At 60.3% G+C, this 25379-nt stretch overlaps 1 protein-coding gene across 7 annotated transcripts in view; it reads left to right on the forward strand.

Moving 5' to 3' along the window:
* Positions 1-1076: 1076 nt before the first annotated feature.
* Positions 1077-25379, forward strand: part of ABCA2 (ATP binding cassette subfamily A member 2) — a 34074-nt gene continuing 9771 nt past the window's right edge. The window contains exons 1-31 of one of the 7 annotated variants that reach the window (XM_039561646.1): positions 1077-1295; positions 8212-8305; positions 8485-8487; positions 10619-10730; positions 11151-11317; positions 11516-11643; positions 11763-11867; positions 12332-12517; positions 12599-12817; positions 13421-13755; positions 14002-14161; positions 14370-14498; positions 14779-14946; positions 15685-15781; positions 16139-16312; positions 16393-16495; positions 17001-17115; positions 17465-17655; positions 17887-18037; positions 18331-18535; positions 18990-19154; positions 19459-19642; positions 19936-20148; positions 20465-20661; positions 20742-20924; positions 21341-21525; positions 21614-21734; positions 22461-22748; positions 23783-24001; positions 24154-24256; positions 24617-24942. In XM_039561646.1, the coding sequence (XP_039417580.1) occupies positions 1230-1295; positions 8212-8305; positions 8485-8487; positions 10619-10730; positions 11151-11317; positions 11516-11643; positions 11763-11867; positions 12332-12517; positions 12599-12817; positions 13421-13755; positions 14002-14161; positions 14370-14498; positions 14779-14946; positions 15685-15781; positions 16139-16312; positions 16393-16495; positions 17001-17115; positions 17465-17655; positions 17887-18037; positions 18331-18535; positions 18990-19154; positions 19459-19642; positions 19936-20148; positions 20465-20661; positions 20742-20924; positions 21341-21525; positions 21614-21734; positions 22461-22748; positions 23783-24001; positions 24154-24256; positions 24617-24942 (5092 nt within the window). In that variant the 5' untranslated portion in view covers positions 1077-1229. Of the gene's footprint in view, positions 1296-8211; positions 8306-8484; positions 8488-9168; positions 10731-11150; positions 11318-11515; positions 11644-11762; positions 11868-12331; positions 12518-12598; positions 12818-13420; positions 13756-14001; positions 14162-14369; positions 14499-14778; positions 14947-15684; positions 15782-16138; positions 16313-16392; positions 16496-17000; positions 17116-17464; positions 17656-17886; positions 18038-18330; positions 18536-18989; positions 19155-19458; positions 19643-19935; positions 20149-20464; positions 20662-20741; positions 20925-21340; positions 21526-21613; positions 21735-22460; positions 22749-23782; positions 24002-24153; positions 24257-24616; positions 24943-25379 lie in introns of those variants that run through there. The other 6 variants (XM_039561649.1, XM_039561647.1, XM_039561648.1 and 3 more) reach the window with 6 other exon arrangements.

The raw sequence follows: 25379 nt of genomic DNA on the forward strand, positions 1-25379 counted from the left end.
ACCACATCACCAGGCATCCTTTGTCCTCCTGGACCTCAGCACAGTGTTTTGCCCAGAAGTTTGGGGAATAATGCTGCTTTGTGTTGGACAAAGGGAGCTTTTGTCAGCCCCGGGCAGCTGCCAAAGGGCCTGCCCTGAGCACAGGCACCTTGGCAGCACCACTGGGGCTGGGGCAGCCAGAGAGGGATTCACTGCTCCTGGCTACACTTGGCCCAGGAAGCAGCATGGAGAATGAGATGGTTACAGAGAGTTGGAGGAAAGGAGAGGGAAGGGGCAAAGGAAGAAGAGAGAGGGACAAGTGAGAAATGGAGAGAAGCAGAAGGACAGGAAAGGGGAGGGAAAGAAGGATGGGGGAGTGCATGGAAGCGAGGACAGATGGAAGGAAGAAAAGACGGCAGGAAGGAGGAAAAGAAGGAAGACAGGATGGAAGGAAAGATGGATGGATGGATGGATGGATGGATGGAAGGAAGGAAGGAAAAAATGATGGATGGAAGGATAGAAAAATGATGGATAGAAGGAAGGGTGGATGGGATGAAGGAGGAGAGCTGGGAGCTGGCCTGGTTCAGTCCCTACTGGTGCTGAGGGCATCCTTCCCAGCCCTGGGTTCTGAGCTGACAGGGAACAGATGTGGCAGCAGGTTGGTCCCTCCAAAAACACCCGTGGTCGCCCCAGCACATGCCCGTGGGAGAGGTCAGGCCGGAGCAGGGTGGGCAGCATCCAAGAGCAGGGACAGCCGTAGCGCCCTGGCACGCAGACCCCGCAGCCACGGGCTAGTCCGTCCTATCCTGCGGGGGTACGAGGGGCAGAGGTGCGGAGGTGACCGTGTATGGCTGGGGGCGGGAGGGCGGCTAGGGAGGCAGCTCGAGGGGAGCGAGGGTTCCGCAGTCCCTGGGGCAGCACGCCCGCTCCGGACAGGCCGCGCCGGGGCCTCTGCTGCCGGGATGAGCCGGGCGCGGGCCGCGCTGCGCCGGGGCCGCCGTGCGGGCGGAGCGGGCGGGCCCGCCGGTGCCTTTAAGGGGCGGCCGCCGCGGGCCGGGGGCGGTGCTGGTGCTGCGCAGGGTCGGGGCGGGTGCGGCGGAGCCAGGCCCGGGCCGAGGCCGCTCCGCTTCCTCGCAGCCCACGGCAAGCAGCAGTCGGCGGTGGGGGAGGGGATGGCGGTGGGCGGCGGGTGACCGCGGAGCTGAGCGCGGCGCGGCCCTTCGGCGGGGCCGGCCCGGCCCGACCCGACCATGGGGTTCCTGCATCAGCTCCATCTTCTGCTCTGGAAGAACGTGACACTGAAGCGGCGCAGTCCGGTGAGCGGGGGCGGAGGGGCCCTGCAGCCCCAAGGGGCGAGGCCGAGCCTCGCGTGGAAGCGGTGCCGGGGGGTCCCCCCGGTCCCTTGGCCCGGCGGTCCGCCCGCCTCGAGCCGCCCGGCACGAATGCTCCGGCCCGGCGCACCCGCCGTGCGGCAGCAACAGCTGGGGCTCTCCCGCTCCGCTCTCGTGTCCGTGGGGGTCGACCGGGCCCGGGGGCCGCAGGAGGAGCCCGGCACCGGGGCTGGATGTCGCCCCCACCGGGTGGGATCGTTCCCGAGCCTCGGTACCCGCCGGGTATAAATAGGTTTTCAGCCCATATGTGGGTCGGAGCCGCCTGTCTTCCGTGGGCTGGAGAAGAGCTGCGCTTCGTGGGGTTGGGGGCCAGAGAGCTGGTGTGTGTCCCTCCCGGGTTGGCAGAAGGGGCAAGATGGCATCGACCGTGCTGTGACCTCGGGGCCGCTGTCACCTTGTCGAGGCTCCCTGTGTGGGGTCGCCTGTCAGTTCTGCGAGGGAGCCGCGGACCGAGGGACCCCGCGGCCGTGGGCAGGGGGTGGGTGAGCGGCCCGAGGGAGCCGGTTATTTTTAGCGGGTGGGGGAGGGGAGCGAGCTGCTGCTCGCAAGCTGGCATCGCTTTTCTCTTCCCCTCCCAAATATCCTGCAGGCCCGATCCTGCTGTTCCTCGCCGGCAGCCGCCAGCACCACACCCCGTGGCCCGCTGGCCGGAGCAGCAGAGGCCCCTGTGACAGGAGCAGGGCCGAGCCTGGCGCTGCAGGCAGGTTTCCCTGCACGGGCAGCCCCGGTGCCCCCAAAATGGATGAGGGGGATGATGCTCTTTGGCTGAGTCATCTCCGCTCTTTACCCTGAGCAGAGCTGCTTGGCATGACAGGGGCTGCCCCGGACCCCTGCCCACAAGAATGAGCAGCCTGGCACAGCTGGGCCCTGACACACGCCCACTGACCCAGCCCTGGCTGCCGTGGCCATTGGGTTACAGAGTGGGGGTGCACACAGCTTTTGGGGACTCATTTCTGGGCAGTGTGGGGGTGCAACGCAGGAAGCTGTGGCTGGAGGAGGAGGATGAGGATGGCCCAGGCCCCATCACCTCCATGTGTATGGACTGTTGCTGGAGTGCCACTGCTGCAGTCAGGGTGGCAGGCTATGGAGCAGCCCCTCCTTGCCCACCCAGCGATGCAGTGTGTGCATGGGGTGTGCAGGGGACCAGCCGTGTGCCAGGACGAGAGCTGGTCCCAGTGCCGCTGCTCATGGACGGATTTGGTGCAGTCCCTGGGACAGCTGTGCCCTGAGGATGTGCATGCCCAGTGTGTGTCACCTCCTTCCTTGTGCTGCTGCTGTGTGTGAATTCCAGAGTCACTTGGTGTCCCTGGTCTGCGCAGGGGCCATCATCCTGCCCACTCCTGGGGGAGCTCTGCCCTCTCTTAGCAGTGCTGGGCTGAGCTGCCAGTGCTGGCTGGCCAGGGCATAGCCAGGCCCTGTGTGGTGGCTGTGCCTGGCATCCAGCAGTGGGTTCCCCAGTGCAGGTCTGCCCTGGCAGTGGCCACAGATGGATGTTTCACTGAGAGAAGCCAGCTCCCTCTGGGGTGATCTTACTGCAGCATCCAGAGGCTGGGGGATTGGAGCAGGGAAGGGGGGATGCACTAGCCCATTCTCCTGCTAGGTGTTCACCCAGGGGCAGGCAGAGTTGGGGGTTTCTGGGCTTCTCCCAGCCTCAGAGTGTGGGCACCAGCAGCTGCCTTTTAGCACACCCTGGTGCTGCAGGTGCTCCCCTGGGGTCAGTCCTTGCCACCGTGTTCTCCCCTCCTGGCAATAGGTGGAGCAGCAAACCCAATGCTGCAAGATGGGGTGGGAAGCAGAGACCCCAGGTTTGACTGAGGGCTCTGGGCTGGGACTTGAGAGCTGGAGCAGTTCTGTGTTCTGCCCGTGAATGCTGATGGCCTGGGGGTGCCCATGGCAGCCCTGGGGATTGCTGGTTGTGCCTTGAATCTGCTGGGACAAGAACTGTTAAAGGATGGGCTCTCCCATGACTTTGGTATCTGGTTTAAACCCATGTTGGATGTAAACTTAGCAGGTACTCTCTCAAAAATCACCACAGGCACAGTTCAGGGTGTTCACCCACCTGCCCTGGGGCTCTTTGTGCCCGTTCCTTTGGGATGGGCAGGCAGCCACAGCTGGAGCTCCCCAAGATAGTAGTGTGCTGCCAGTTTTCTTGGTCATGGGGAAGGGTTGGTGGGCAGGTCAAGGCTCTTTTGGGGGAATGGTGTGAGCAGTTCTGTGCTGTTTTGGTGCTGCAGCACATTGGTGGGGCTCCCTGTACATGGGCCCTGGGATGAGGGAAGGGGTACAGGGAGAGCTGACAGCAGCGTAGCTATTCTGCCCTGTGCAGGATCTGTGCCTTCTGCTCTTTGTCCTGAAGACAGAAAACTCTCTCCAGACAGGAGCTGGCAGATCTGTCCCTTCCCCCTGGCTGGTGGCAACAGAGCTGGAGGGAAACTGATGCTGCCAGAAGAAGGAAGGCTGATGTTTGGGGTGCCGGGGGCCTGTAACAGTGCCTCTGCTGGGGTGCAGTGCCCCTAGAACCCTGTGCCTGTGGCGCTGGGAGGATGCTGGTACCGGATCTTGCAGCAGGAATCGGTTGGGTGCTGCCCTGGCTCTGAGTGCTCTTTGCCCCCTTGTTGTTTGCAGCAGGTGTGGGGAGGAGAAGCACGGGTGTCAGGGGTGTGCTGGCCCAGCAGTGTCCCTGTGAGTCCCTGTTGGCAGGCAGCCGGGAGCACCTGTTGCAGAGCACCTTCCTCCTCTGGCTGCTGGCATGACCCTGTGCTCGGGTCAGGCATCTTGTGCCAGTGGAAGGGTGGCCGTGTCCCAGTGCTGTGTGGCTCTGGGACAGGGCACTGGTGATGACATGCCCCCTCAGCCCACACGGGTGCCTGGCTGACACTGCAGGGATAGGGAGAACTGTGGTGGATGTTCCTGGGTCCTCAGCTCAGGAGCTGTTGACAAACCCCAGAAGGGATTTCTTCCTCCTCCAGCCTCCCCACGGCAGGACCCCAGGCTGCTTAGCCAGGGCTGTCAGGGGTGGAGATGTGCCCATGCTGGAGACAGGGGGTAGTGGGACAGGAGGTGATGGACATAACTGGCAGTGACCAGAGGCAGAGGTGAGGGCAGCCAGGCCTTGGCAGGATGGGAGTTGGCAGCCCCTGGACCTGGGCTTGTCCATCCCCATGGGGCAGGTGACCTTGAGGAAGCCTCTCAGGCTCACACCTGGGTGGTGGCCATCAGTGAGTGTCCATGGTCAGGTCCCCATCGGAGCTGGGGGGCTTGGCACAGCCTAATGCATTTTGGGGCCTATCTTGCCCCAGAGCTCTCATGCTCATCTTTGCCAGTGACCATGGCTTTACCTGCCTGTGCTTTCTGGCTGTGGGCAAAAGTGGGCGTTTAATGGTGATTAAAGTCTGGAGCCATGAAAATTTAAAGGTATTTCTGCAGCCTTAAAATGTTATTGGAAAAGTTGGATCCCGCAAGAGCTGAGAGCCCCATCCCTCAGGGATGCTGCAGGCCAGCATCTGTTGCCGGTTCCTGCTGGCACTGTGGGCAGCACTGGGATGGGAAGAGAGGCTGGCAGGGAGTAGGCAGCAGCTCCATCCTCCCATGAGGAGCACAGGCAGACCCTGTCCTGTTCTCTGGGGGGTATGTGTGGGGATTTTGGATGCTGTGTGTGATGCTGCTTCACCTGTGTCGGAGCCTTGCAAGTGCCAGGCTATGGGAGAGGGGGGCTGACGTGGCAGGTTTGGGGTGCAGGGGTGTCACTGGAGTTGCCAGCTTGAGAGTCTTAGGATGGGGGTGCCCAGCCCCTGGCTGCCCCTCTCCCATGCCATGCTAGCTGGAGGATGTGGCTGTGGGCATCAGGCATTGCTTGGGGACAGGCAGGAGGGAACTGAGCAGACTTTTGGGTGGCAGCGATGGACAGGAAGAGCTGCCTCTGCCTGGCCTGGCTGTCCCCATGACTACTGGGACATGAGTGCTGCCACATCCTGGGGACACCAGTGGAGTTGTGCATTAGTCCATGACCTGATGCCCATGTCCATGCTGACCCTGGCTCCAGCACATCTCCCAGCTGTCCCAGTGCTGGCTGGAGGTGGGCATGGTGGCACCGTTGTGCTGGGCTGGGCTGTTTGCTCTGCTCTGTTTGCACCACTGTCCTGTGGTGCTTGTCTGGCCTTTTGACCTGGCTGTGTGGGAGCTGTGTGTTGCAGCAGGCACTGCTGCCTCCTGCTTGGCCTCTCGCTCCCATCTGATGGTGTGGCAGAGGATGGGCACAGGCATTGAATCACTGTCCCACTGCTCCAGGAGAGACATGTCCCCCTGCCAGGGGCCAGCACCCTGCTGTGGCATCCATCCCAGCTCTGCCTCCCTGCCAGGGGAGCTGGGCAGGACCCTGCCTCCCCTGCCTCCAGCCAAGGGCAGGGCCAAATGTGGGACAAGTTACCCCACTGTCTGTAGGGTGGCAGGTGGACACCCAGCACTTGTGCGAACCTGGACAACACCTATGACCTCATCATGACCTCATCCAACCAGGCTGAAATGAGCATGTGGCAGGGGGTGTAGAAGGAGTGAATGCCACCATCCAGGAGCTGTCCCTGGCCCCACAGCCACTGTCACCTGGTGCAAGGGCTCCTGGGACCAGTGTCCCACCCTTGGTCCTGCACCTGTGCCCTCGTCGGGAGAGGAGGGAGGCAGGGGATGGGTGGGAGGGCAGGGCAGACTAGTTGGTGCAATCATGGCCAGCTGCTGGCAGGGATGGGCCCCTCTCTTCTCCTCTCCTACCTTCTGAGGAGCATTTCCTTCTCAGCTGCTTGCATCCTGGCCATTCCTCCTTGCTTCCTCACACAATCCCAAAATATTCCCCAGTGTCTTGCACCTGTGGGCAGGGACCCCACCATCCCCAGGCTGTGCTGGTGTCCCTGCCAGGTGCCTGTCTGGAAGGCTGAGGCTCCCTTGGGCCCCACTGCGTGCCAGTGTCCCACTGTGGGTGTAGAGCAGCCCTGGCTTCCCCATCTCTGCAAAGTTCCCATGGGGGCAGCTCTGGGGACCGGGGGCCAGGATCAGTCCCAGAGGTGCAGACTGGTAAACAGCCATCTGCTACTATGTCTGCCCATCACCATATCCCTCTGGGTGCCAATAGGTGTGGATCAGCCTGCTGTGACACTGGGGTATGTGGCAGTGCAAAGGGGCTGGGGACAAGGGACATCTCTGGGAATGGAGGTGAACGAAAGTCAATGACCCCTGTCAAAAAAATAAATAACAACAAGCAGGTTCCTTGCCACCAAGGACAGTCCCCACATGAGCCTGGTACAGCCCAGCGTGGGGGTGTGGGGATGGTCCCCCCAGTGCCCGGGCACAGAGGCCCCGTTGTGTGCCTGGTAAACAGGCGGGGGGCGGGGCGGGGGCCCGGCGCAGCAGTGTGTGTCAGGGTGTCCCCTGCTAGCGTGCCTTGTGCAGGAACAGTGACACCAGGGACTCTCCCTGGGACTGGTTATCAGAAAGATGAGGAGTCTCTGGTACTGCTCCTGGGGCATTTTCCATCCCCTCCAGCCCTTCTTCCTCTGGTCTCTGCCTCTTCCAAAACCAGGAACTCTGATGTGGCGAGGGCAGCATGGGCAGCAATCATGGGTGCAGTCGTGCTCATCCCACAGCAGTAGCACTGTGGCCATTTGCTGGCAGGGACCCACGTGCAGGGGTCCCACTGCTCACTGCCATTTGGGGCTGCTCTGACTTTCTTGACCGAGCGCTGGCAGCCCCTGAGTGAGGCAGCATGGACGTGATGTTGGAGACAGGAGGGCTTGACCCTGTCACCTGTTGGCAGCTTCATCCTTCCAGGCAGGTCTTGCCATGTTAAAGTCCATTCTTCCCACCCCATGGGCTTGCCCATTGGCGCTGGTCGCTGTGGGAGGCCGGTGTGGGTGGTGTAGCAAGCACCTTCCCAGCAGTGGAGCTGGGCCCTGCCCTGCCCATGGTGGCAGCAGGTTTTGGGGTCTCAACAGCTGCCTTGGGTCTCATCTGGCCCTGGAGTGAGCCAAAGTTGGCTCCCCTCACCCTGTGCTTCAGTTTCTGAACCTTCAGTTGTTCTCTGCTGCTGGGCAGTGGGGCCGTGATGTGTCCAGGCACTCCGGTGCAAAGTGGCAGCAGCTGTGCTGGCAGTGTGCCTGGTGCTTGCTCCTGCCCATGGCTGGAGATGCTGATGCCTATCCCCAGGGCCTCTGGGCATGGAGCCTAGCCTGGAATTCTGAGCCACTGTGGCCAGGAATTCCTGGGGATTTGCTGTTATTTACCACATGCTGCCAGTGGAAATTCTTTGCAGCCAGAGCCTTTTGGGAGGGCATGGAAGGGATGCCAGGATGGCACAGTTGCACCTGGAGCTAGTGCCAGGGGCTGGCTGAACTGAAGGTGTACCCTCTGCTATTAGACTCAGCTGTTGGACCTGGTGACATCCAACAGTGGCACAAGTGACAAGGGAGCATCATGCCGCTCCAGGCTGTGAGGGCACTAGCCTTCAGGACTTGAGGTGGTCTCCCTGGGCAAGCCCAGCTGTAGTGGACCACCACGGCTGGGCTCAATCCCCAGCACCCTGTTGGCACTGCTGGAGGAGGGATCCATCCCTTCTGTGTACCCTGCCCTGTCCTGCAGTGCTCTGGACAGGGTGGAGCAGGCAGGAAGTTGTGGGATGCCCAGGAAGCCGTTTGCCGCTGGCTGAGCTGTGACACAGCCACCAGCCATCTGCAGAGTGTGGACACAGTGCTGCACTGCACCAGTGCCTGGGGACCCCTGTACTGCCCATGCTTCTCCCTGGTGGCTGGGTTCTGTCCCTAAGCATTGTATTCCCTCTGCTCTGTGTCATCCCCAGTGGGTGCTGGCCTTTGAGATTTTCATCCCCCTGGTGCTCTTCTTCATCCTCCTGGGGCTGCGGCAGAAGAAGCCAACCATCCCTGTGAAGGAAGGTGAGTCCCGCCAGGGCGGTGCTTGGGGCGCTCCCACACTTGGGGGCACCCTGAGGCTCTGGGGAGATGCTCCAGCCTGGGGGCAGGGGGGACCTCAAGAGGCCTTTTGGGAGACATTGCACTGGGCAGGGGCTACAGCCAAGGACTGGTGGGGCAGACATGGTGGGTGGAAGTAGCAGTCTGTCCCAGTCTGGGGAGGCTCCCCTGGGGATGGCAGCACTAACCAGCCTGTGACTGTCATCAGCATGGACATTTTGCACGGGGAAGGGTGAGCCGGATGGTGCTGGAACAGTCACAGTCCCCTCGAGTTCTCGAGGGTCAGTTGGAGTGGCTCTGGGAAGGGCTCCCCAGTGAGGGGGAAAGTGACTTACAGGAAGCCCTGTGCCTGGCCCTGGAGGGGGCCAGAGGCCTGGCAGGATGATAAATTGATGGGACCAGAGCTGAGGACTCTGGGAGAATTCCAGCTGGAACTTTGGCCTGGGCTCTGGTGCCTGCAGGCTGTGCTGCTGGGAGGAGGCAGTGGAGTGGAGCTGCCAGCTTGCAAGGGCCTGTGAATGCCCACCTTGATGGGTGCCCTGGCACAGGTGGCACAGCAGAGCCAGGGGAGATGCTGGGCACTGGTGGTGACCCCAGGTAACGATGGTTTGAGCCTGTGTTTCAGTGTGTGCCGGCGAGGGAGAGCTCAGCTGCCAGCACGGTCCGGCTGCGGCAGGCACTGCCCGGGTTCCTGCCCCGGCGCTGACGTGCGCTCCGTGTTGTGTGGTTTTTGGTTTGGTTTTTGTTCTTTTTTGCTCATGTTTTCTTTTTCTCTCCCACCATCTCCCCTGCCCGCCTGCCCTTCATGCCTCAACTGCATGCGCCAGTCTGTAAGTTGGTGGGACGGGTGGGCGCCTCCCCCCATTCCCTTGCCAGTGCAGGCCTCGTAGTCTGGGGAGGAAGAGCCTGGTTTAGATCAACTCACTCTGGCCTAATCCATGCCTCTGTAACCCTCTTGCCTTCCTCCACAGCTGGTGAAGATGAGCTTGGGCAGCACAGTATGGCCCCTGCCTGCTCCTCCCTGGGGACTGACCAGCCATGGTGGTGTACCCCCTTGGCTGATGGTGCTGGGTTCCCCAAGTGCTGGGGCCACTGGTGGCCATGTCCCCGGCCTCCTGGGCTTCACAGGGCTCTCCAGGCCAGGTGGAGGCTTGTCTTACCCCTTCTTCTTGCCTCCCTCCTAGGGCAAGGTCTGCTGGGTCCTGTCACCCATGTGGTGGCCTGTGGTCAGCCAGTCTTGGCCAATCACCAAGGGGTTGGGGCTGGCTCCCACCCTGGCACCACCACCAGGTCCCTGTCTTGGCCCCTCATGGCTGGGACAAGCTGGGATGTGGCACTAGAGGAGCCTCAAGGCCAGGAGGATGCCGTGCATTGACTTTGTCACCAAACTGTGGCATGGCCACCAGTGTGGGGTCCCACCACCCCAGCAGGCTGCTGGCCCATCCCATGCTGCACCTGTCTCTTGCTCCTGCCAGAAGCCCATCTTCACCAGTCCCCGCCGACTGTGGCCATGCTAACAGCACTGACCTATCTCTAACCACAGGGTCATCGGATGGGTGGTGAGAGCAGGGTCCCTGCCTGGCACTGCCCGGTGACAACCTGTGCTCTCCATCAGGCAGGGGCATTCTGGGCTTGCCCTGCCCTGGGGAGGGACATGGGAGGGTCCCAGCAGGGATGATGGTTCAGTGTCAGTGGAGGGGGGAAGGTTTGCCAGCCCTTTGCTGCTTCTTGTTTCTTCCATGTTCTCATTACATGTCTCCATTTCCACCCACCTCCAGCCGCCGCACGTCGGGGCAGCCGGGTTGGGGGGAGGCTGGGGGCTCTGGGAGCTGCAGGTGACGACTGTTTTCCCTGTCGTATTCTTCCTCCTTTTCCTCTGGAGATCCACAGCTGCCTCTGAGGCTACTAACAGGAGAGGCTGGGAGCCTGGAGGAGGTTGGTGGCCACCTTGGGGGCAAGCAGCAGAAATTGGCATCATCATGGGACTCAAGGGACCCATCACCCAGGGCAGAATGGGTGGGGGCAAGAGGGCTGGAGCCAGGGGTGCTGGAGCTGCCTGCAGCTCCACAGAGTCACCAGCCAGGACTGCCCTGATAGGAAAACTGCTGACTTCTGACCATGGCCACCAGCCTCCCATGGGCTCACAGACCCCAGAGTGTGCTTTTCTGAACTGAGTGTCTGTTTCTCTGGTGGCCCCCTTCCCCTCCCTGCCTCTTTGCCTCTCCTCCCCGCTGCCTGCACTTTCCTTGGCCTCTTCTGCACTCTTACTGGCTCCAGCTTTCTACACGGCGGCCCCGCTCACGTCAGCCGGGATCCTGCCGGTCATGCAGTCCCTGTGCCCCGATGGCCAGCGTGACGAGTTTGGCTTCCTGCAGTACTCCAACTCCACGTGAGTCCTGCCCTCACCATGCACTTCCACTCCCACCCCTCATGCTCCCGCACAGAGCCTGCCCCTTTCCATGCTGGTGCTGCCACCCTGGGGCTGAGGCAGAAGCACTTTTGGCATCCCCCAAAGTGCAGACCACTGTGTCCTCAGGGTGCAGGGGACACCTTGGTCTATTCTGCTGTGGGCTCCCAGGTGTTCGGTGCTGGGAGAAGGATGGAGGTGGCCCCTGGAGACACCTTGAGGTGCTGGGGCTCTCCTCTGAACCCTGGCACACTGGATTCAGTGCGCAGGCAAGGGCAGTGGTGCCCCGTTTCAGACAGGACTGCTGTCCCCTGCACCTGAAGGGCTGTTTCCCCCAGAGCTCTGGGGAAGGTGTCCCCATCCCTCTGTCCCTGAAGCCAGGGTGGTGCTGGACTCTCGCAGGGTGACACAGATTCTGGAACACCTCAGCGAGGCAGTAGAGCAAAGCAGCCTCTTCGACCCACAGCACCCAGGACTGGAGGAGGAGCTAGAGTCGCTGCGCCGGCACCTGGAGGCCCTCAGCAGCCCTGAGCCCAGCTCCATGGAGACCCACTTCAGCAGCCGAGCAGGTGGGTTGTGCTCTGCCTGCCCCACCTGCCTGTGTGGGCAGGGACAGAGTGCCAACTTGCCTGGCACCCAGCAAAGTGGTGGTGTGTGGGGCAGTGCCCTGCCACTGTCCTGCATCACTGCATCAGGCCAGCTCTGGGGCCATGCCGTGTCCCTGATGCTGGTGGGCTGCTCTGACACCCCACCTTGCTCCTTGGCAGGGTCCGGCTTCACACTGGCGTGGGCAGCCAAAGACCAGGGCGAGCTGCGGCGCTTCCTGATGCAGAACTTGTCCCTCCCCAACAGCACAGCTGAGCTGCTCCTGGGCTCCAGCATTGACTTGCGGGAGGTGGGTGACCTCTGGGCTTTGCAGGGGTCTGTGCTGCCCCATGAATGGCAACCAGCTGGGATTTATCCTACCCTGCTCCACTTGGCACACCTGGCAGTCCTGCTCTCATCTCGATGCAGGTGTACCGCCAGTTTTTTGATTCCTTTCCTTTGGTACCTGATGAGACCCATGAGCGAGACCTGTGGGATGGGTTTGGCCCCAGCAAGAAGATGACACAGCTGGAGGTGAGGAGCGGTGCTGCATGCAGGGGACATGGTGGGGTAGAGCCTGTCCTCTTGTCCCCTCGATATCCCATCCCAGGTGATCTGGGGCAGTAGAGGGCTGTAGAGGGGCTGTGGCAGAACATTGTCAGGGGGCAGAGCAGCAGCAGGAATGGCTGGTGTCCATCCTGGAGCTGCGACCAGTTCCCCTAGGGTTATGAGACACACCAGTGCCTATGCCTGGGTTTGCCATTGCAGTGGGGGTTGGCACTGCCTGGTTGGTGGCTGTAGAGGGAGCAGGGGAAATTGTTCCCCCCTTGTGTCTGGCATGTGGGAGACCCTGCCTCTGCACATCCCTTTTCTTCCCCCCCCGCCCCGTGGAGACCATGGGTGCTGTGGGGCTGTTCATGTATGCTTGGGGACACACAAGGATGGGGGTCTGGGGGGAGGCCCCATGCCACCAACCATCCCCATTCTTCGTCTTGCAGAAGAGCCTCCCCAGTGGCTGGAGGAGCCTGCAGGAAGGGCTGGTTCACAGGGTGCTGCGGGACCCAGTGGCAGCCCCACGCCGGCCGGCGCTGCTCCGCATTCTCTCCCAGGCTCTGGGCCTCACCAGCACTGCTGTGGCACCTGCCATCTCTGATAGCCCCCAGGCCTTTGTCACCGAGATGGAGGTGAGGACCTCGTGGGGCAACCTGGGCTGCTCTGCCAGAGTGGGCACTGCAGCGCTGTCCCTACAACTTCCTGCCCTGTAGAGTGTCCTCTTCACTGGGCCAGTGCTGGAGCAGCTGACGTGTGAGCAGAACCCAGGGGGACTGCGCCGCCTCCTGCACGTGTCCCCCAGGCAGCAGCCGCTGCTGGCAGCGTACTGGGCACTGGCCTGTAATGGCAGCCGAGCCACCCGCCAGGAGCGCTTTGCTGCGCTGGCCACCGAGCTCCAGGAGCAGCTGGACACCCCCAAGATTGTCAGCAGGGTGAGAGCTGAGCAGGCGGGGCAGGCTGGTGGCAGGAATAAGACTTGGGCAGAGGTTTCTACTCAGCTAGCATTGTGTTGGGATGGGGAGCTGTTATATGGCCTGGCTTCTCCTGGTCACCCCCTTCCCTGACATGAGCACTGGGTAAGATCCCAGGTGATTTCCCCTCTAGCACTTGTTTGGACACTGCCTGTTGGATGGGACTGAGCATCTCCAACATGTTCCAGTGTGTCCCTGCCAGCTTCTCTCCCCAGGACCAGCAAGGCTCTTGGTGGCACAGCTCAAGGCTGGCTCTGAGGTCCCACTCCGTGTCCCACCCAAGCTCAGTCCTTTGTAGAAGCAGAGGACCACCCTTCTTCCTGTCTTGAATGATACCTCCTGTCCTAACCCAAGTCCCTGCCAGCATTTGCCACCATTCTCACTGCCTCATAGCCACAGGTGCACAGCAGTGAGTCCAGGGCCTTTCCTGGGCACAGCTCCAACCTTTTAACCAAGAAAGTGGAGTTGCTACTGCTTGGGGTCCCCATTGGTCCCTTCCTAATGGCAAGGAGAACCCTTTGTTGTCCCAGCAATGAGTAACTCCTTGTCCACTCATCCTGACAGCTGAAGCTGGAGGAGGTGAACAGCACGGCCACCCAGCACCGCCTTCGTGCCCTCCTCGAGGACCTGGTGGAGATGGAGAAGGTTCTCCGGGATGTGGACATCCTCTCAGCACTGGCCAAGCTGCTGCCCAGGGGAGCCTGTGCCAGCAAGGCCCCACTGCCCACTGCCAACAGCACCAGCTGGGCCAGCACCAATGCCACGGCCAGCAATGCCACTGCAGAGGAGGAGGAGGGTGCCGGGGAGGGTCCTTCCGGCAGTGACAACCCCCAGGGGCAGTTCTCAGCATTCGTGCAGCTCTGGGCGGGGCTGCAGCCCATCCTCTGCGGCAACAACCGGTAGGAGTGCTGGGGGATGGCTCCAGGTTCTCCCTGCACAGGCCAGGGGTGTTACCCCTTGCCGAGTAGGCAGGATGGGTGCTGGACTGCAGCCTTGTGTTGCAGCCGAGGATGCTCCCTGTGTTGGGCAGCACCATGCAGGCACTGGAGTCAGTGTGAAGGCCTGTCATGGGCAGCGGTGGGGGCTACCTGCAGCAAGGGGTGCTGGGCCTGAAGCAGAGTGGACAGCCTGAGCTCCCTTTGCAGGACCATTGAGCCTGAGGCACTGAAGCAGGGCAACATGAGCTCACTGGGCTTCACCAGCAAGGAGCAGCGGAACTTGGGCCTCCTTGTGCATCTGATGACCAGCAACCCCAAAATCCTGTATGCACCTGTGGGCACTGAAGTTGACAAAGTCATCCTGAAGGTGAGGATGCATAGGCTGGGGCCCCTGTCCTTCTCCCACCAGTCCTGCTCTGCAGATGGGCTGTGTGGCAGGGAGGAGGTTTACTGCCAGACACAGGCAGCTCCCACAGGCAGTGGGAGGTGGGCAGGTATCTCCATGGCTGCTAGCCATCCCAGAGAGCAGGAAGCCCCTGCCTCTGCCTGTTGTGTGACCTTTGCCTGGCCCTCAGGCCAATGAGACCTTCGCCTTTGTGGGCAACGTCACCCACTACGCCAAGGCATGGCTGAACATCTCCCCTGAGATCCGAGCCTACCTGGAGGAGGGCAGGCTGCAGAGGCGCATCCGCTGGCTCCAGCAGGTAGGACAGTGTGGTGAGGATGAGCCTGCCTGGGATTTACTGCTCAGGCAGTGGAGAAGGCGTTGTCCTCCCCCCAGATACCCTGTTACTTCTTCATGGGGTACTCCCTGGTACCCACCTTGCTCATGTGGAGGCTAGTCTGGATCCCTGCGCAGTGTGCACGCTGTCCCCCATCCCCCGGAGGAGCTTTGGGCCCTACCTGTGTCCATGGGGAGGACAGTGACCTGAGAGGCAGGGCATACCCCAGCTTCTCCCTCCCATGTCTTCCTCTCTGTCTCAGTTGACTGCTGACCTCCACAAGCATCCAGAGATCCTGAATGTCTCCGACAGTGATGTTCTCCACAACTTCCTCAATGGCAACTTCTCCCTGCCCAATGCCAGCGTCCTGCTCCAGCAGCTGGATACCATTGACAATGCTGCCTGTGGCTGGGTCCATTTCATGGCCAAGGTGAGGTGGAGCCCACCTGTGGGAAGGTTGAACCACCCACAGCCAGACTCTGTTGGGCTGAAGAGGGTCAGATCCACTGAGACTTTTTTAAGAGCACGGGACAGGAGCCCTGGGGGAGGTGGTGGCTCCTGCAGTGTCCAGAGGAGCTTTGGGGTAGATGTCTAGGGTGGAAGTGCTCACACACTGTTGACTTCAGGGGCTGGGGCTGGCTTTGGGTGGCGCATGCTGTAGAGTGTGCAGGCTCTGTGTGCTAGTCCCATCCGGGGCCTTGGGATCTCACTAGCCTGCTGGAGCATGTCCAGAGAAGGGCACTGGAGCTGGGGAAGGTTCTGGAGCACAGGTCTGATGGGGATGGACTGAGAGAGCTGGGGGACCTCAGCCTGGAGAAAAGGAAGCTCAGAAGGGCCCTTTTAAGTCTCTACAATTACCTAGAAGGATGTTGCAGCCAGGTAGGGGTTGGTCTTTTCTCCCAGGTGACAGGACAACAGGAAACAGCCTAAAGTTGTATCAGGGGAGGTTTAGATTGGATTTTAGGGAGAACTTCACTGAAAGGGTGGTCAGCACTGGAACAGGCTGCCCAGGGCAGTGGTACTAACCCTGGAAGTGTTCAAAAAGTGTGTGAATTTGACACCTGGGGACATGGTTTAGTGCTGGGCTTGAAAGTCTTTGGGTTAATGGACTCAATGATCTTAGAGGGCTTTTCCAATCTTAGTGATTCTATGATTCTCCTTCCACTAGGTCAGCGTGGACATCTTCAAAGGCTTCCCGGATGAGGAGAGCATTGTCAACTACACGCTGAACCAGGCCTATCAGGACAATGTCACGGTTTTTGCCAGTATGTCCCTGGGAACCAGCCCTTCTCAGGGGTCCCTGAAACTTTGCCCTTCTCCAGCTGTGCCCTGGAGCCACTGGCTTCAGGATGTGGGTCACTTGGTGCACGTTTTGGGTGGATGAGGGGGCTGAGCATCTCATGGTGCCCATCTTCTGCCCCATGCTGCTGTCCTGGCTCTCCCACTCCCATGGCCTGCTGTCTATGTGCCCTCGCATCCCATGGGGGTCTCACATCCCTGGCCATGCCACCTGTCTCATCCATGGCAGCCCTCACGGTGCCCTCCCCATCCCTTCCTGCTGCTGTGGGTCAGCTGATGTGGCTGTCCCCCTGTGGACTCTCTGCCTCTTCTGCTGCCCACAGGCGTCATCTTCCAGACCAACAGGGATGGCTCATTGCCCCCCCATGTCATGTACAAGATCCGGCAGAATTCCAGCTTCACGGAGAAGACCAACGAGATCCGTCGGGCATACTGGCGGCCTGGCCCCAACACCGGCGGCCGCTTCTACTTCCTCTATGGCTTCGTCTGGATCCAGGGTAAGTGTCAGCGCCCTGCCACGGCTGCCCACAGCCCTGGCCCCTGCGCACTTAGCCTGGCCTCTCCTCCTCTTCCACAGACATGATGGAGCGTGCCCTCATCAACACATTTGTTGGCCACGATGTGGTGGAGCCCGGCAACTACGTACAGATGTTCCCGTACCCGTGTTATACCCGGGATGAGTGAGTAACACTCGCCTGCAGGACCTTCCCCCTTCCACTTTGCAGCCCTGGATACTTTAGCTGGGGAAAGGGAACAAGTTTGGGGGCCTGAAAGAGATCGGTGACACTGGGAATGATGAGCAACCAGTTAAGTCCAGTTCCTTGGACTACCAGGCTCAGGAAGGCAGAGCAAAGTAAAGGAATGGCACATGGGTCTGTCAGTGGTTATGGATTACAGTGATGTGGAGGCAGCACCTGTAGAAGTCCCAGAGCCAGCAACACTCCTGGGCATTGGAGAGGGCCCCATCCACACCACGGTAGGCAGGGCCCTGGGCTGAGCCCGTGGCTACTACCTGCCAGCCACAACACTGGATTGTCCTGTGGGCTCACTGGAGAAGTTCTTTTAGGGCACTAAGGAGGTGCTGGGTTAGAGACTGGTTGTCCCTGATTGGTGGGAGAGCCCCTCCACAGGTCTCTGTGGCAGTGCCACCATCCCGTTCTCCTTTCTCTTCCTCTACCCCATCAGCTTTCTCTTTGTCATCGAGCACATGATGCCCCTCTGCATGGTGATCTCCTGGGTCTACTCAGTGGCCATGATGATCCAGCACATTGTGACAGAGAAGGAGCATCGCCTGAAAGAGGTAGGGATGGTGGAAGAGATTCTTGGGAAGGAGTGGGCATATCTGAGCCCTACATTCTGTGCTGTGTCCTTGGTCACCTTCCTTGTATTTCTGGGTTATATGAGCTGGGGCAGATGCAGATCCCAAATCCCTGGGCTGAGATGGTTCTTCTGAGTGTCCCCAGCATGAGATGAGCCCTGCCCAGTGCCAGAGGGAGCTGAGCTCCTTGGCACCCCAATGCGGGGTGCTGTGTCCTGCCCACTCCCAGCAGCTCCCTTGGTGCCAGCTCTTGTTCTCCCAGCCCAGTGAGAGTGGCAGCAGGGGTGCGCAGGGCTGGGGACAGCCCCGCTCAGCAGTTTTGGCCTCACAGGTGATGAAGATGATGGGCCTGAACAATGCGGTGCACTGGGTGGCTTGGTTCATCACTGGCTTTGTCCAGCTCTCCATCTCGGTCACAGCACTCACTGCCATTCTCAAGTACGGCAAGGTCCTGATGCACAGCGACGTCCTCATCATATGGCTCTTCCTCGCCATCTATGCCGTGGCCACCATCATGTTCTGGTGAGCTGCCTGGTCTGTGCTGGGCAGTAAGGGGGCATGGGCAGTGCCAGGTTCTTGTGCCATGGAGTGAGGGTCCTGGGAGCTGTGTGGGCAAGGGCCGGTGGAGGGGCACAAGTCCCTCCAGGCAGCTGATTTGGGGAGCCAATTTATTGCCTCAACACCACCAAAACCAGACGGCCTGGGGAAAGTCCTGGTGGAGTAGGATCTAAGGAGACACTGTCCGCCCTGCAGCTTCCTGGTGTCGGTGCTCTACTCCAAGGCCAAGCTGGCCTCTGCCTGTGGCGGCATCATCTACTTCCTCAGCTACGTGCCCTACATGTATGTGGCCATCCGGGAGGAGGTGGCGCATGACAAGATCACAGCCTTTGAGAAGTGCATTGCGGTGAGTTGGCTGCGGCAGCTGGGGACGTGCTTGGTCCCAGGTTTGCCTCAGGCACCTCGTGTCTAGTACAAAGCCACCAAGCTGTCACCAAGCCCTGGGCAAGCCATTGCCTGTGTGAACCACCTCCCTGTGGGACTTAGGAGGTATCTCCAGAAGGTTTGCTGCCTCTCAGGGCCAGGAGCGTTTCCATGGGGCTGGGTGGGGGCAGTACTGGGTAGGAATTCACCCCAACCTGTTCCTCTGGCCTGTGGTTCCTGCTGACCTGCCATTCCCTTCCCTCCACCTCTTCACAGTCACTCATGTCCACCACGGCCTTCGGGTTGGGCTCCAAGTACTTTGCGCTGTATGAGGTGGCTGGCGTGGGTATCCAGTGGCACACCTTCAGCCAGTCACCTGTGGAAGGCGATGACTTCAACCTCCTGCTGTCCATGATGATGCTGGTTGTGGATGCTGTGGTGTATGGGGTGCTCACATGGTACATCGAGGCCGTGCATCCGGGTACGTGTGGGCAGAGGGGCATGAGGGCACCCCAGACCTTACAGGAGCCTCTTTGCTGGAGGAAACCTGCCCACATGTCCTAATCTGCTGGTGTCAGCCAGGTGTCTCAATTCAGGGGCCAGCTGTAGCAAAGCCGGATGTCCACAGCTGGGATAGTGATCCCCCTTATTTCCCCTTGTGGAGGCATCTCAGCTGCTCCCTATTTTTTCATTGTAAAACTGAAGCATGAGCCAACCCAACCTGAATCCCAAAGGACTTTGTTTCCTGGCACAGCCCCCAGAGCTGCCCTGAGCCCAGCTGGCTGGAATGTTCATAGCTGCCACCCGGCAGTGGTGACCTGACCTGGGGAAACCCCCAAGCCCATGCCCATGCCAAGCTCTGACCCAGCCCTCAGCAGCTTCTGCATGGCCCTGGGTGTAGGGCTGGCCCTGACTCTCTGGGGTTGTGGTTGCAGGCATGTTCGGCCTGCCACGGCCCTGGTACTTCCCTTTCCAGAAGTCTTACTGGCTGGGCAACGGGCGCGTGGAGACCTGGGAGTGGACCTGGCCGTGGTCACGCACCACCCGCCTCAGCATCATGGAGGAGGATCAGGCCTGTGCCATGGAGAGCCGGAGGCTGGGTGAGGGCAGCTGGGGGCGGCAGTGGATGGCACAAGGGTGGCCCTGGCTCTGCCACAGGGTCTTGCCTTGGCCACGGACCCCTGTGCTCTTGTCAAGGCAGGATACTGAGCCGAGCACTGTGGCCTCTCTGGGAGCTGCCACTGTGGCATGGGAGGGGGAAAACGGGCGAGAAGCAGAGGGGAAGGGACCACAAGCCAGCATAGTCACCATGGGATGGAGGCGGGTTGATTCATTCCCAGGGAGCCCCACTCGAAGCCTGGCTTCCCTGCCCTCCTCTGGCTCCTCACCATCCCACTGTCACAACAGAGGAGACGAGGGGCATCGAGGAGGAGCCAACCCACCTCCCCTTGGTTGTCTGCATCGACAAGCTCACCAAAGTCTACAAGACAGACAAGAAGCTGGCGCTGAACAAGCTGAGCCTCAACCTCTACGAGAACCAGGTCGTGTCCTTCCTGGGGCACAATGGTGCAGGCAAGACCACCACCATGTGAGTGCCTGTCCGGGCTGAGAGAGACCATGTTCCTCTGGCCAGCTGCAGGGTGTGAGGAAGGGGCTTCGGGATGTCCCTGCAGGGCCCTGTGGCAGCTGGTGCCATGCCCAGAGGGCAGCAGTGTGGGTGTGGGGCTGGCACAAACATGGGACAGGCAGTAGGCTCATGGCCCTGTGCTGATAGGGCTCTGCCTGGGTCCCAGCAGATGCTCCCAGAGGTGGTGGTTGGCATTGGGACCAGACTGAGGAACATGAGCTCCCTCACATTGTTGCCTTTCTCCATCCATCCAGGTCCATCCTCACTGGCTTGTTCCCTCCAACGTCTGGCTCTGCTACCATCTACGGCCATGATATCCGTACGGAGATGGACAAGATCCGGAAGAACCTGGGCATGTGTCCCCAGCACAACGTGCTCTTTGACAGGCTGACGGTGGAGGAGCACCTCTGGTTCTACTCGCAGCTCAAGAGCATGGCAGAGGAGGAGATCCGCAAAGAGATGGACAAGTAGGCACCCTCCAGCTCCTTTGTCTTCATCCATGCCTTTGGCATGAGTGAGTCTCTTTCCTGCTGGCTGTACCAGGGGGTGTGATCTGGGGGCAGAGGTGTCCCCTGGAGCAGCTCCACCAAGTGTTTTCCCACCCTTGGGGTGTTAGGCTGTGGAAGTGAGCAGAAGATGCTCATAGGCCTGACTGCAGCTGGGCAGTGCCAGCAGCTGAAGGCCGCAGGTGCCTTGTGGGGAAGAGGCGTTACATACTCCCCACAGGCACTGGGCACCAGTACAGCCCCCCCAGCATTCCTGGTGCTTCTGCCCTGTCCCCAGGATGATTGAGGACCTGGAACTCTCCAACAAACGGCACTGCCAGGTGCAGACTCTCTCGGGCGGCATGAAGAGGAAGCTGTCAGTGGCCATTGCCTTCGTGGGTGGGTCACGGGCTGTTATCTTGGATGAGCCCACAGCTGGTGTGGACCCATATGCCCGAAGGGCCATCTGGGACCTCATCCTCAAGTACAAGCCAGGTGAGCAGAGCTGGGCAGAGCCTGGCATGCTCCTCTGTGGCAGCCCTGGCCCCTCTGCTGAGGCTTTGTGCTGCCATCAGGGAGGACCATCTTGCTCTCCACACACCACATGGATGAGGCTGACCTGCTGGGGGACCGCATCGCCATCATCTCCCATGGCAAGCTCAAGTGCTGTGGTTCTCCATTGTTCCTCAAGAGCACCTATGGTGACGGCTACAAGCTGACAGTGGTGAAGAAGCAGTCGGACACCAGGAACGGCACAGGTCTGGGGTGCAGTGGGACCCTTTGTTTAGAGGAATAGATGGCACCAGCCCTTCTTCAGCCCAGCAAAGGAGAGGTCAACACCCAAGTACTCCCATCCTGAGTCTCCTTAAGGCCACTTGGAGGGCAGAGGGGATAGGGTAGGGGTGTAGGAGATCCCATTGCTCAGCCTTAATTTTTCCGAGCTGCGTCCTTGGCCAGACTCTACACAGTGGCATTTGTCTCCAGGTGCTGGTTCTCTCCAGCTTGTGGGTTGCCCACTGAGATGTCCAGTGTGGGCCGCATTGCAGAACACCATCCCCAGGCCTGTCAGGGTGACAGGGAAGCCCCCATGGCACTGGGGAGTAGGGAAAATGTGATGGGTCTTGGTGGGAGGCCAGGTGTGAAGTGACCAATGGGTACTGCCCCTCTGCCCCAGAGCCAGGCCAGCCACACAGCCCCCTGGGTCACTCCTCTGTCAGCCCCTGCTCTGAGCCTCGCGTCTCCCAGTTCATCAAGAAGTACGTGGCCTCCTGCCTCCTCATCTCAGACACCAACACGGAGCTCTCCTACATCCTGCCCAGTGAGGCCGTCAAGAAGGGCTGCTTTGAGAGGCTCTTCCAGGTACCTGCAGGGGCTGGCAGGGTGGACAGGCAGAGGGCTGTGGCACTGTGGACATCTGCCCTCCTCACGCAGCACTTTGCTCCCACAGCACTTGGAGCAGAGCCTGGAAGAGCTGGACCTCACCAGTTTTGGGCTGATGGACACCACGCTGGAGGAGGTCTTCCTGAAGGTGTCTGAGGAGGACCAGTCTCTGGAGAACAGTGACGTGGGTATGGGCGCTGGCGGGGCACAGGGTGCTCCTGGGGCTAGTGAGGGGCTGTGTGATCTTGCTGGGCTTGGTGGCTGCAGGAGTCTCCTGTCCCGGATGGTGGAGGGGTTTCCAGCAGAGCCCATCCTGGCCAAGGGCAGCCAGCCTCTGCTCCACTCTGGGTTTACTCCCACCTGGAATAGTGTCTAGCTCTGGTGTCCTCAGCACAGGTCTCCAGAGGACACCATGGAGATGCTCCGAGGGCTGGAGCACCTCTGCCATGGAGCCAGGCTGGGAGAGCTGGGGGTGTTCATCTGGAGAAGGCTCCAGGGAGACCTTATGGCACCTTCTAGTGCCTAAAAGGGGCTTGAAAAAATGAGAGAAGGTCTTTACATGGGCAGATAGTGTTAGGACAAGGGGGGGAATGGTTTTAAACTAAAAGAGGAAAAGTTTAGATTAGATGTTAGAAGGAAATTCTCCCCTGTGAGGGTGGTGAGGCCCTGGCACAGGTTGTGCAGAGGAGCTGTGGCAGCTCCATCCCTGGAAGTGTCCAAGGCCAGGTTGGACGGGGCTTGGAGCAATGTGGTCTGGCAGAAGGTGTCCCTGCGCATGGTAGAGGGGTGGAATGAGATGAGGTCCGTTCCAGCCCAAACCGGTCTGTGATTGTATGATATGATCCATCCCCAGTCGGTGGCATGATGCAGTGAAGAGTAGCATGGCTGGTGGCAACCCACATTTTTTCTTTCAGACATGAAGGAGTCCAAGGATGCCCTGCAGCCACCTGCCTCTGAGCTGGGCCCAAAGTCTGAAGCCAATGGGGAGCCCCTGGCCGAAGCGGCCATGCCAGAGAAGCCGGAGGTGGAGCTCAGCAACCTGGTGACCTGCTCCAAGCTGGCGCAGTCGCAGGCATCCCTGCGCTCAGCGTCCTCGGTGGGCTCCGTGCGCGGCGATGAAGGTGGGGTTTATTCCGAATTCTTTGGGGATTACGCGCCCCTGTTCGATAACCGGCAGGACCCCGATAACGTCAGTCTGCAAGGTTGGTGCTGCTGGTGCCCGGCCAGCGGCAGGGGCCAGGGGAGGTGCTCAGCTGGGACATGGAGGGTTTGCCCAGGGCGGACAGAGCTGGCCCTGGTCCCGCAGGGTATGTGGTTGTGTCTGAGGTGGGTGGCTGAGACTGCTGGGACAAGAACCCGTGGGGAGAGGACTGATGGTGCATCCAGCAACACAGCACCCAGAGAGCCACAGCCTGGGTGGGGGGGCTGGGAATGGGCTCTTTCCACAAGTTTGCACCCCATACTGGTAGGGTGTGCATGAGGGTCTCGTGCCAAGGCATGGAGCCAGTGAGGGCAGCCGCTGTTGGCTCTGCCTCTGCCTCCTGTGTGTCTCCAGTGCCACCTTGCAGACTTGCCCCACTAACATGCCCTGTCCCCACACTGGCACCAGTTGGGTTTCTCCTCTTGGCCCTTGGGCACAGAGTCACCTTCCAGGTGGTGGCTTCACCTGTCATACCCTGCCCCAGGTGCAAGGCTGTCCCTGCCTGGATGTTGGGATTGCTGGGTATGGAGGGTGCGGGCAGGTGCCTTGAGGTTGTTGCTGTAGTCACAGATCCTGTTCTGGGTTATCTCAGCAACTCTTGTGACTAATTTAGGGATGTGCCACCTCTTCCCCCCACTAGGGCTGTGGGAGGCAGAGCTGGGACAGTGCTGTGGCAGAGCTCCCACTGTCTCACTGGGACTCCCACCTGTGTCTTGTTCCCTGTTCCTGACTCTGCTGACCCCTCATCAGCTGGCAGAGCTGATGGGAAAATTGAGGGGTCCTAGAAAAAAGCACCAATTTCGGTTGTTTTTTTAAAACTATTGCCTAAATTTTCCTTCTGGGGCCAAGAGGAACCTGCCAGCCAGCTGCCTTGCTTCCCACTGCACTGCTGCTGTGGCTTGGTGGCAGAGTTGGGGTTGGGTGCTCACCCTTGGGGTGGCTGAGCTGGGCTGGGTGTCTGGCTCAGCTTTCTGGTGAGCCCAGGCAGGTGTGGGAGCAACTGTGCCAGGGGGCTGATGTCCTTCTCCCTCCCAGAGCAAGAAGCAGAGGTGGAAGCAGAGGATCGTGACCTGGCAGGTCAGGGGAGCTTCAAGCTGGAAGGCTCGTGGCTGAAGCTACGGCAGTTCCATGGGCTGATTGTCAAACGCTTCCACTGTGCCAAGCGCAACACCAAGGCCCTCTTCTCGCAGATCCTCCTGCCCGCCTTTTTCGTCTGTGTGGCCATGACTGTGGCACTCTCCGTTCCTGAAATAGGTGCATGCAAGCCGCCTACCTACCTGCATGCTGGGTGGCCTGTTCTGCCTGCCCCGGTGTGGCCACTGGCTGCAGTAGGACAAGGCCAAGGCAGTTTCCCTGTGTGCAGCGGTGCTGTGGGTACGAGCAGGTTCCTGTCCTTGTCCCCACAGGTGACCTGCCACCCCTCATCCTCTCGCCATCCCAATACCACAACTACACTCAACCCAAGGGCAACTTCATTCCCTACGCCAACGAGGAGCGGCGTGAGTACCGGTGAGAGCTGCCACCGCTGGTGACCAGCACCCTGTGCCCTGTCTCCATCTGTGGGACTGCGAGGAGGGCAAGTGGGGAGGGCAGCCCCAGCAGGCCTAGTGCCAGGGCTGGGTCAGGCTTGGAGCAAAGCCTGGCTGGTGCCATGTCCCCTGACAGAAAGCAACCCCTGTCCTGGCCCGGGTGGCTCTGGGAGATGTGGCAGCCCTGGCGCTGTGACTAGCAGCTCAGTCATGCCAGGCACAGGCTGTGTGTGCCCATGATAAGTGCCAAGGCCTCAGGGAGGTCCCGGAAGAAGATGGCCATGGTGCTGAAATGTGTCTCCTGCTCCTTGCTCCTCCTCACTGGCTCCTTTCTCTGCAGCATTAAGCTCTCTCCGGATGCCAGCCCTCAGCAGTTGGTGAACACTTTCCATCTGCCCTCTGGTGTGGGGGCCACCTGTGTGCTCAAGACACCCTTCAACAACACACTGGACCAGCCCATGCAGACCCTCAACCTCAATAGCAATGAGTCCAAAATGCTGGCAGCCAAGTACTTCGATGCCATGTGCATTGACTCCTTCACCCAAGGCCTTCCACTTTCCAACTTTGTGCCGCCACCTCCATCCCCAGCTCCCTCTGACTACCCCATGTCAGTGGATGAGGACCTGCTCCATGCCTGGAACTCCACGACCTTCTCTGCTGTTAAAGGTATCACTTGTGCTGGGTGCTCCTGTGTCTGGGATTTTTCTCCAGCAGGGAGATGATGATTCTCCTCACAAAAGTGGCTCCAGGGACCCCTGGGAGTACCTGTTAGTCTGGCCTGGCCACACAGCAGAGCTTTGTTGGGCTGAACTTGTGGCTCTGGCCATGGAACACTGTCCCCATTCAGCCCCAGCCATGCCAGTAGAGCCCGTTGGATGGTGACACTGTCACAAAGACCTGTGAGGAGCCTTGCATCACCTTTGCTGGGTGTGGTCCCCAGCCATTTCTTCTCCCAGCCACACCTCGTGGCCTGTCTCTGAATCTCTGTTCCCCCAAAGCTTTTTGCACGTCCATCTCTTGGTCCGCAGGACCCTGCCTGGCCAGCCACCCAACCCTCATGCTGTCCCCAGCAGCTGGGGCAGGCAGGAGCCTGGCTGTGAGCC

Source organism: Corvus cornix, chromosome 17, assembly GCF_000738735.6.
Source record: "Corvus cornix cornix isolate S_Up_H32 chromosome 17, ASM73873v5, whole genome shotgun sequence".
NCBI lineage: Eukaryota > Metazoa > Chordata > Aves > Passeriformes > Corvidae > Corvus > Corvus cornix.